Source organism: Lolium rigidum, chromosome 1 (genome assembly GCF_022539505.1).
Source record: "Lolium rigidum isolate FL_2022 chromosome 1, APGP_CSIRO_Lrig_0.1, whole genome shotgun sequence".
In the NCBI taxonomy this organism is placed as follows: Eukaryota; Viridiplantae; Streptophyta; class Magnoliopsida; order Poales; family Poaceae; genus Lolium; species Lolium rigidum.
In genome coordinates, this window is record NC_061508.1 from 107,738,407 (window position 1) to 107,749,621 (window position 11,215).

The 11,215-nt window shown below is 47.0% G+C and overlaps 1 protein-coding gene across 1 annotated transcript; it reads left to right on the forward strand.

Moving 5' to 3' along the window:
- The first annotated feature begins 976 nt into the window (after window positions 1-976).
- On the forward strand, window positions 977-5,123 carry LOC124679353 (probable RNA methyltransferase At5g51130). Its single transcript, XM_047215126.1, has 8 exons — window positions 977-1,287; window positions 2,178-2,292; window positions 2,857-2,904; window positions 3,598-3,847; window positions 3,954-4,041; window positions 4,152-4,217; window positions 4,583-4,651; window positions 4,741-5,123. Exons 1-8 carry the CDS (start codon window positions 1,054-1,056, stop codon window positions 4,828-4,830), a joined length of 960 nt encoding a protein of 319 aa, XP_047071082.1. The 5' UTR covers window positions 977-1,053; the 3' UTR covers window positions 4,831-5,123.
- The last annotated feature ends 6,092 nt before the right edge of the window (window positions 5,124-11,215 follow it).

Genomic DNA, 11,215 nt, shown 5'->3' on the forward strand with positions numbered 1-11,215 from the left:
TGGCCACGGTCGGCGCTGCTCATGGTGGCTCCGGTGGAGGCTGAGCGGCAGCGGCGCTACGGTGGAGGTTGTGCGGCAGCTAGGGTTTAGTGGGGAGGAGATGAGATGCTTGCGCCCCTGTTTATATAGGTCGGAGGTAGGGCGACGGCCGCGCCACGCGTGGCATCGCCATTAACTTCGTGCGCAGAGGTAGGCGACGGCCGCGTGCCACACGAGGCATCACCATTTACGCGGCCGTAGACTGCCAAAGCGACGCCTCGGCGCCAGTACTGGCGCCGCTGACAAGACGCATCGACACTGGGTCATTGCTAGGCGAGCCAGGCGAAACATTCGCTAGACGTGTGCGGGCACTTTGCGCGCCCGCGCAGCGTCTAGAGACGCACCCGAGACGCATATTTGGGTCAGGTTTGCGTCGCCGCGGACGGTCCGGTCACTTTGCGTCGCCCCACTAAAGGTAGTACTAGACGCATTTTTCGATCCGGCGAACGCAAACGGTCGCTCTTCGGCCCGTTGGAGATGCCGTTAGAAATTGCATATATGCATCTGATCGATCAGGTGAAAAAAGTTTGTACGATTTCAACCCATTGGAAAATCATAACTCTTAAACACTTCCTCCTGCCGCTGGAGCCGAGGGCGGCATGGCCCGCAGCCAGCTGCCACATCAGCCTGCCGTGGGTGCGATGGAACGTGGCGCCAATGTGTGCGACGGCAGGCCGTGCCGCCTTTCTCTCTGACGGCATGTCGCCACGTGTCGCCTGAGGGTACTGCCGCCACAGCCGAGGTGGTCTTTTTTGTCATTTATCCTCACAGGTGGTCTTTTTTATCAATAAATTGGGGAGGGTGGTCTCTTTTGCCAAAATTTCCGCAGGTTCTTGGGGGAAAAGATCTTACGAGGGCATACGATGTAATTTATAGCCATTTGGCGGGCCTTCTCCATCCTATTCAAGTCGGCGCCGCAAAGCCTCAGAAGGGTTTCTTCTCCTCTGCTTCGCCGTTCCTCACCACGACCAGGGGCGAAGGGCGGCGGCGAAGAGAGTCACCCCTTCAGAGAGGATGGTCACCACGGCATCGCCGGAGGACGCTGTGCAGCCTCCACCCGAGGCCAAGGGAGCCCAAGGAGAGGCGAAGAGGAAACCGAGCGACGCGCCGGCAAGAGGCGGAGAAGGCGGCGGCGGCGGAGGCGGCGGAGGACGAGGAGGAGGAAGAGGTGGTGGAGGTCAAGGGAAGAAGCGGAAGAACAAGGAGGTTTTCATCTACGGGAACTACAGGAACTACTACGGCTACCGAGTGAGTTCAATCGCGCCCCTCCCCGTCCTCTCTGGTTCCTCTAGAAGAAAAACCACGAATCGTCGTTATGTTGCGCATGCCATGGAATTTTGTGGTGAAATGAGTCGCTGGATATCGCGATGTTTCTGGGATTGGGACGGTTTACACGGATTAGGATTCTTTTTAGTTGGAAGAGGTGGAGCTTTTCTAAGGATGCACCCTAGCTGTTTGATGAAATGCTTCTGAGCACTGACAGGCCTGGGTTGATCCGTGTCATACATTTTTGCAAAGTTGAGTGTAAGCAGGGCACGCTTGTTCCCATTTTGGGTATTGAATGGAAACTGCGCAGATACGAAAACAGTGCCGTTCTCTAGTGTCTTGTTTGGTCTTAGTTCCTGGTAGACCAGGATGGGCATTATCTGTCTGTTGGGGTATGTCGGCATTGAAATTGCCACTTTTACTCTGTAGTACTTCATCAGTTCATTGGTTTAGACGATTTAACCTTAGTGGTACTGTGTGTGGCATGGTTGTCAAATTTCAGGGGACACAGTATTCACTGCTCCTTTGAGCCTTTGAACTGCATATTCGGGAATGTAGGAGAGTTGCTAATTGATAAATGTACATAGGGCCCAGGTATAACTGTATTTGGTGGCTACTGGGCAGAGAAGAAGCGGAGGGGCACAGAGCCTAGTTTCACCTGCTTGTTTTCGTAGATATGTTTATGCTAAATACACTATGGTTGCTTGTACGAGGGAAGCAGATAGATGAATAGAAGGTCTATTCACTAGATTAGACATTTAACCCTTCTATGCTGAGCACGATACTTCACTTAATAGTTAATACAAGCAAAATCACTCAATGGCCAGATCTACCAATCTTAACTGATAACCTTACCCTTTGATGTTTGACAGATTGATCATAATGTTGGTGAAGATCCCCGGCTTGAGATATTCAGGAAGGAGTGGTTTGCAGGCAAGGATTGTCTCGATATTGGATGCAACCAGGGTTTGGTCACAATTGGTCTAGGTAATATTCTTGGGACATTAGTTTTGTTCTTTTTTTTGTTGATGATATGTCTTTCTTATGCCTATGTATTTAAATGTTATAGTTTCAATTCGAATTACTAGACTGCTTTTCCTATGCAGTTTCATTGTTTTACTGGCTCTTGTTGAACATAAAAATCTTGTCAATATTGATATAAGCATTATTTAGCCAACTATTGTAAATATATTATTTGTTTTATTCATATGGTTACATTAGGATGGTTGTGATCACCCTACATAAACATGCCGCCTACCTGCGCGCTTATGGTCTGCAATAGCGTGGTTGTCATGTGACAACTCGGCTGCAACTGTTGATCCAATGCATTTAAACATAAGAACCTGTTGCTGGTCTTCATCATTATGTGTATGATGACTTGGTGGCTCTTCTGACATTACAAATTTGATAGATCACAGGTGTCATGTAGCTTTTTTTAAAGGATAGTTGCTACAGTTGTGAGAGAATTGTAGTATTGTAGAATGTTGTGTACTCTACATAAATTTCTTAATAGATGCTGCTTCTCATTTGTATTTTTTTTACATTGTGCAGCTATGAAGTTTGAATGTCGAAGCATCCTTGGAGTTGACATTGATTCAGGTTTAAACTTTTTTCCTAATGAAGTTTTATTGTATCTCCATTTGTTATTGCATTGGGTGTATGAAATACCTGGTAGCTGGACTCTGAAGATATGGTTGACGCTTGTTCATGTATAATATTTCACGCTGAGAACATTAATCCTTATTTTTCTGACCAATATAAAATGAGAAAATCTAGTTCTGTTTAACATATCATCGACTTCCTTGACCAGTTATTGAATATGCCAGCTCAGTGTTGTTAGCGGTCATAATTATTATAGCATTTATGGACACAATCGTTTTGAGGTGTGTGGTTGCAGGTCTAAAGTAGTGGAATTTTGTGAGACATTATTTGTTATTTATCTATTTTATAAAGATTTAGAATCCTTGCTGATGCTCACACCTTCATGCTTACAAATTTGATGATTTTTATGGATAACTGAACCAATCCTGAAATTACAAACTTTGTATGAGATTCTTTTCGTTAGTTTTCGGTGGAATATGGAATCTTGTGATGAAGGTATGGGCATTCATGATGGTGAGACTTGGATGCACTGTAAATTCCTAACATTGTATGCATCGTTTTTAATTAGGTAAATAATGTTTGAGAGATTACCACTTGGCATTACCCAGCATACTTGAGTAGTTCCTTGTGTAGCATGTGTCGCTGTGTTGAGTTTGTCCGATTGAACTGATTCTTATCTTAACCTTTTAGGTTTGATTGAAACTGCTAAGTGGAATTTAAGAACGATAGCTCGAGCAGGCAAGGTGGCTACAAAAAGTGCCAAGGTTCATAACTCATCAGACTCCACAACTCAAAGCTGTCCGGAAGTGGTATCTGAGATGTCAAATGGAAATATTTCTGTGCACAAACAACATGATCTTTTTGAAATTGTCTCGTTTCGGCCTGACAATTTTGTACAGAGTACACACAGATATTCAGAACAGTATGACACCATTATGTGGTAAGTTGCAAATTTACAATAGACATGGCAGAGTTTTTTGGATTTCTTTGTATTGTTCATTGTCCACATTGGATGGCGCTTATTTTTTTCTTGTGTTCTCGTGCAGTTTGAGTGTGACAAAATGGATCCACCTGAACTGGGGTGATGATGGCATAATCACTTTGTTTGTGAAGATCTGGAGTCTTCTAAGACCGGTATATATTTATGTTTTTGTTTGCTGGGCTGGGCCCAAGTTGAATCTCTATGATAAGATGAAATACTAACTATACCTTGTGTTCTTTCCTCTTGCTTCTCTCGTTTTCAGGGAGGGATTTTTATCATGGAGCCTCAACCTTGGATCTCGTATAAGAAAAACAGATCAGTGTCAGAGGTATTTTTTGATGGTCAGAGTGATAGTTGATGCTAGATGATTTTGTTGAGGCTTGATATGCTTGTTTAAACTTTGAAGTCCCACCGTTATTTTGAAGGGTAGGCATATATGCATCGCATTGTTTTGCTTTTGATCTTTTTTTTAAAGCTACATATACTCTTGGTTTGAGTTGCTTGCTGGGCTTGCATCATCATCATCATCATCATCATCATCATTCACGTTGGGGTTTACCTCTTGCATAACCTTCTTTTGGTCCTCCTGACCACACAATCTTAATCATCGTAGTAAGAATACTAACAGAAATCCTGATCCTACGTTTCTATGAAGTTAACTCACACGGTCCGGCCACTTCTTGTGGGTTTCAGGTTGCCAGAGAGAACTTCTACGACATCTGCATATATCCTGAGAAATTCCGGGAGATTCTTCTTGACAAGGTGCGTTCTGTACCAGCAACTCTTTCTATGTTCAGTTCCATGTCTCTGCAGCAGACACTTTCTAAACCATGAAGTGATACGGATTGCAGGTCGGGTTCAGGTCAGTGGAGGTTATTACTGACAGATTGACTGGTTCCGTCGCTGGTTTTGATCGCCCAATCGAAGTTTACCACAAATGATGGAATGGGATTAACGTTCTTTGCAAGAGGCTCATGTGGTGCATCAGGTGCACAATTTTTGGTTCTTTGGGTTTGTTGAGCTTCACTGTTGCTTTGTTTAGTACAAAAACAACGATCAAAGGCTTGCATAACTCTTGCCCAGGACTTTGCCACCCAAGGAATGATATGGATAGGGTGATTCTGTTGCCTTTCTTAGGTGTAGTTTTTGGTATTTTGTCGGATGGTAGCTTTTGTATAAATGAATTATGGGTACAAGCTAATACCTTCCAGCAATATATCATTTCCATTCTGTATGAATATGCCTAAAATGCATGAGGTTCACGATCCCAGCTTCTTAAGTGCATAAACGAGCACATTAGATTCCCAGCATGTCTACCGAACTGCAGTGGACAGACTATTTGCTAGCCGCGAGGCTGCTCATCTAGGTTGCCGTGTGGCGCATGTTGACGTTGTCTGCAAGAGCATTATGATGAGGTGGTAGTACAGCCACAATAGCAGAATGCGAATGAGTACCATCTTGTGAGTCGGACTCAAGGTCGCCGGAACTAGCATCTGCATGGGGCTCTTAGAGCATGACCGGTAGAGCCCTCAAATCCTCAAAAATAACTGTTTTTTTACAGTTTTGTGAGAGAAAAAACGCGTAGACTAGAACCCCTAAACCCTCAAACCCTCAAAAAAAATTAGAGGTCCAACCCTCAAACACGATTTCAACATGTAGAAGTGAGGGTTGGGGAGGCCGAACCGCACCCAACCCGCACTCCTCTTCCAACTCGCGCGGGACGGAAATTTCCCAATCCCAAACTCCCGCGCCGCCGGCCCGCCTCCGCCCGCTTCGCTGGCCCCCGCCTCCCCCCGCTCCGCCTCCGCCTCCACCGGCCATGGCGACGCCCCCCACCCCCCCGCCCCGCCTCCGTCGGCCGCCGCCTCCCCGACCCCCATCGCCCCGCCGGCCCCCGTCGCCCCGACCCCCGCCGTCCCGCAGCCGCCGCCCGCCCGAGCGAGGCGCAAATCGCCTCGACGGTGGCCGCGACGCACGTCGGAGCGAAGCGGCGGCGTGCTGGCCAGCACGTCGTCCCGCCTCCCCGGCCCCCGTCGCCCCGGCCCCGGCCCCGGCCCCCGTCGCCCCGGCGAAGCCGCGGAGAAAGGCGCCGCCCAAATGCCCGTCGCTTGGGCCCAAGGGTGCGGCCGCCAAGCCGGTCGTGAAGAAGACAACCGCCCGGAAGAAGCCCACCGCTCCCACGCCCGACACGCCGCCCGTCGTGCATGAGGTGGTTGATAATAATCCCGCAACATCATTCATGGGGATTCTCCAAGACGCGGAGGTGGACATCGGGGATGCTCCTCTCGAGTCTTTTGGGTTTGGTGGTGAGGAGGAGGAGGAGGAAGAGGGTAAGGAGGAGGAGGAAGAGGGTGATGATGAGGAGGTGACCGAGATAGAGGAGGAGATGTTCACCGCCGTTGGCCGCTCCACCCCGCGCTCGACAAACTATACCGCGACCGAAGATATTCTCTTGGTTCGTGCTTGGGCAAGCGTGGGGATGGATGCAAGCACGGGTACCGATCAAACCGGTGAACGATATTGGCAACGCATAGAAGACACCTATTGCAAGATCAAGTCGAAGACCGGTGGGTACATCTCTCGTTCATACCGGTCGCTTCAAGGCCGATGGGAGTTGATGAAGCCGTGTTGTGCTCGTTGGAGTGCGGCAATGGACCAAGTGATGAATGCACCGCCTAGTGGATGCTCTAGCTCAAGGAAGCAAAGGCATGGAAAGAGATCATGGCCGAGGAGAAGGAGCACATGATGATGTGCAAAAAGGACATGGATGAAGACCAATTGGCGTGGTGGAAGGAGACCAAGGAGGACATCGCCGAGAGGAAGAGGCTACTTCGTGGTGCGTCCTCTACTCTTCTAGGTGACACTCCGATGAGTTGTGGTGGCGATGGCGGTGTGGAGGACTCCACCGGCGCCTATGGAGGTGCTTGAGGCGATGGCGGTGTGGAGGAGATGGCGCCGAGGTGCAACTTTTTGGTGACGGTGCCGATGAGAGGTGGAAGATGATGATTTTGTGATGTAAACTATTAAACCATGCATCAATGATTTTCATTTGCTAGTTGTTTCAATGTTGTTTGTGTTTTTCTAGTGATAATTGTGATATGTCATATGATAGTTTCAAGGGTTGGGGTTGGGGCAAAGACTAGAACCCTCAAACCCAACCCTTATAACGGTATTCCGTTATAAGGGTTGGGTTTGAGGGTTCTAGTCTTTACCCCAGTTTTTCAACCTCTAAACGAGCCAAAAAATGCCCATTCTCAACCCTTAAAACGGTTTGAGGGTTTGAGGGTTTGAGGGCTCTACTAGTGATGCTCTTAGAGATCTCCACTTAGGCTCCAAACGGGCGTTTGGAGGACACCTTCGCTTCGTGTCGTGATTGGGGTGCGTCTCTCACTAGCTGCGTCCCGTGAACTTTTTATTACATTAATTTTCTTTTTTGCATTTTTATTTAAATAGATATGAGAAACATTACATAAACTAATACATAGTTTGAACATGGTTGAAATATTGCAAAATTAGAAAACTTAAGTAGTGTAGGTACGTCGGTTTCGCCTTCTTCGGTGCGAAGAAAGAACACTCTTAGACACTCTCAGTCACCTAAACTGGAAACAGCTGAAGAGTGCCGTGTTATTCTTCGATACGCCGAAGAACATACAAGAACATACACTAGTGACTTCAATTGGCCGGCAACCATCTTCGCTACAAAGAAAGAACACTCACCATGTTCAATCATCGTCCTCTTCGTCGTCAGTGTGGTAGTGCCAGCGGCAGGACGTGTCGTTGAACACCTTCACACTCATCTCGTCGTCGCCTTCATAGCAGAAGGTGAGCATGCAGCCGGCTTGGAGGTCGTGGGAGCGCGCGAACTTCTCCCAGCTGGTGTGCAGGTACATCTTGACGCGCCCGTCGAAGAGCACATCCACCGGCCACCGACAAAAACCGCAGCGAGCCTCCCACAGCTGCAGCGCGGCCAGCTCGTTTCCGGCGACGAACTCGTGAACTTGTCCAGCAACCTCTGGATGCCGAGAGTGGGTCTCCATTGAGGACGATGATGAACTTGAACTTCCATTCCTCGGAAGACGACAACAGCGCAGGCGACGGTGACCGTGCATGCGTTGCTGCTCCAGCGCGGCCGCGGCGGCCATGCCCGCGACCTCGAGCAGCCATGGAGCGGCCCGCACCTCGACTCCTTGAGATGGTGGAAGCTAGGGTTGGGGATTGCGGCGCTAGGGTTTGTGTGAGGGGCGATGCGCGAGCACCCCTTTTTATACGCTGGAGGGAGGCGAGGGAGTGGAGGCATGCATTAACGCTTGCACGTAGAGCTAGGCGCGACGAGACGTGTCGATGCGCATCTGTGAAAACAACACCTTCGATCCGTGCCATTTACTTTCGTCGAGAGGTAGGCGACAGTTGCATGATGTTCGTGTCTTAGTGACGCGTCAGACCCGCCACCGCTCGCCTCTTTTTTGTTCTGTCCGGCGCGCCTGCAAAAACCTGTGGAGCGGGATGCCTCGAGACGCCGGATACCATATTAGGCTGCGCCGGGCGAAAAGCCCTTTTAAAACGTGCCCCAAAAAGCTTTGAGGACGCTTTTTTTTTTTTTTTTTTTTTTTTTTTGCGGGTAGCTTTGAGGACGCTTTGAGAGACACAACTGGATATGCTCTTAGCGAGCTGGATTCACAGCCGGCAATGCCTAATCACTGAGACCATGTACACCATAGACTACTGTACGAGTTTAGTTGCTCGCTGATTTTCGGTTGCATAACGTCTGTCCAATATCTACCAACTCGTATGCCTATTGGTAGAACGGATAAATGAGATGCGGCAACGATTCCGGACGTATGCTATAAGTTAGTTTCTCGCGAATTGTGTTCAAAATGCTACAAACTCATGTTTGCTTTACTGCCAACACACAAGCGAGATGTTGCGATGAATGTGGGCATTGCTACAAATGTCGCAAATGTTTTCGGGAGGTGCTGGAAAACATTGGCCTCCCATGCTGCATAAGCTTTTGACCTTTTTCTCGTGGACTTTGCTTGGAATGACGGTTTTTTGCTGCACACAAGTGAATATATATTGCGTACACACTATATTTTATGATGTAGAGGTATTTTTGAAATTCTGCAAATTTGTTTGCATTCTTTTGACATCTTCCAAAATAGAATGGTATAACAATGTTGCAACAATACAAAAATGATGTTGCAAGGGTGGTATGCTTTGATAGACGAAGTGACCGGCTCACGTGTTTTATGTTGCTCTGAAGTGGGAGGTGGCCAATCTGTCCCCCATATCGGGTGGACTTCTCCCTTGTCCCTAGTTATAACGCTTGTGTGTGTACGTGGCTGAGAGATTTTAGGACTAGGGGTCAGTCGATTTGTCGAGAAATAGATGCGCCAAAATCGATACCAAAATGGGAGCCAACTCGATGCCCTAGGTGCCGTCGGCAAGCACAATATATGACATACTAGACCATGAAGGCGCGCGTTGCGGCGCCCGTCAATGTTAGGAGAAGATTGAACGTATACACGACAATTGACAAAATGTTGCTCTATCTGAATTCATCTTGTTTTCTAGGACGCACATGTTACCATACAAGTGTTGCATACAACATACTAATATGTGCATAGATTGTTTGCTCTATACCAAATTCCTCCAAACAGCCCTTGTGAAAATCCCAAGGAAACGCCCGATTCATGGTTGGAGAGCAAAAAAAAGTATTCCATAAGACAAAACTTAAGACAAGGGAGACCTCAAACATGATAGTCTTCAACTTTTTCTTGCGTTTCTATGAAAAACACTAACTACACATATAATTGAAAAAGAGATGGATTTTAATTTGCTTTGGTTCACTTAGTTTGGTAGATTCCTTAGCTTGATTTGATGACATCTTCTTCTCAAAACTTCCAAGTGGTTTTATTCTTTGATACCAGATTTGTATTCTTCGCTGACATACCATCTTTCAGAAGTTGCTCACAGACCTTGATTATTCATTGACATGGATAATCAAGCATTACTAATTCACCAATCAAGATAAGATGAACCATATACCACAGTTTCAGTAGCTTCTTTTGGTACAAGAACTATTACTAATTCACCAATCTATATGTTGATTAAAAAACAGAGGGTAATATAGGATGCCTTTATAGTACGTTATATACAAGCATTGAAGAAGAACATAGACGTGTTGCCCCCCTTTATTTTCATGAAATATTAGCAAAAAAATTATGGGTGATAGGAATAGACAGCTTGTATTACCAGGGGGTCAAAGGCCACAATATATAGTACATGTACATGCGCAAATATGCAGGATGCCCCCTAACATATGGGGAAACTACAATATACAGATATATACTCTAACACCCCCCCGCAAACTCATGGTGGATCCACAACACTGAGTTTGGAGAGTAAGAAGTCATGCTGCGGTCGAGTTTGTGCCTTTATAAAGTAATCCGCCAACTGCAAATCTGAAGGCACATAATAAACCGCAACAACCTCATCCTGCACCTGAGCACGTGTATAAAAAGCATCAACACCAATATGCTTGGTCAGCTCATGCTTGACCGGATCACGTGTAATACTGATAGCACCTGTACTGTCAGACAAAAGGGGAGTGGGTGTCGTAACAGAGACCCCAAAATCTGCAAGCAACCACCGTAACCAGGTCATCTCAGCAATCAACAAAGCCATAGCCCGCAACTCAGCCTCAACACTCGAACGGGAAACCGCTACCTGTTTCTTCGTCTTCCAAGCAACAAGCGAACCACCAAGAAACACACAGTAAGCAAAAAGTGAACGACGATCCGTAGGATCACTCGCCCATGTAGCATCCGAGTAGCACTGGAGCTGGAGAGAGCTGGAACTAGGAAAGAAGAGGCGATGAGTAATCGTGCCACGAAGATAACGGAGAACACGAAGGAGATGAATGTAGTGAACGGTGGTGGGAGCTGAGACAAACTGACTCAGAATATGAACAAGATAAGAAATATATGGACGGGTGACAGCAAGATAAACAAGACTCCCAACAAGATGGCGATAACGAGTAGGATCAGGAAGAGGATCACCATCAGTAGGGCGAAGCTTAACATTGAGCTCCATAGGAGTATCAACCATGCACTCATCCCCAAGAGCAGCACGAGAAAGAAGATCCTGAATGTACTTTTTCTGAGAGATAGAAAAGCCATCAGAAGTGGAAGAAACCTCAATCCCAAGAAAATAGTGAAGAGGACCAAGATTAGTCATAAGAAACTGATCACGAAGACGAGCCTTGACAAAGGAAATATACTCAGGATCATCACCAGTAATGATCATATCATCAACATAGAGAAGAAG

What these genes read in the sequence shown, in the direction of transcription:
- LOC124679353 (XM_047215126.1), top strand. Translation starts at nt 1,054, where the DNA reads ATGGTCACCACGGCATCGCCGGAGGACGCTGTGCAGCCTCCACCCGAG. An exon ending in TCTGGAGTCTTCTAAGACCG is followed by an intron (nt 4,042 to 4,151) that starts GTATATATTTAT and finishes TCTCGTTTTCAG; the next exon opens with GGAGGGATTTTTATCATGGA. An exon ending in AAAACAGATCAGTGTCAGAG is followed by an intron (nt 4,218 to 4,582) that starts GTATTTTTTGAT and finishes TGTGGGTTTCAG; the next exon opens with GTTGCCAGAGAGAACTTCTA.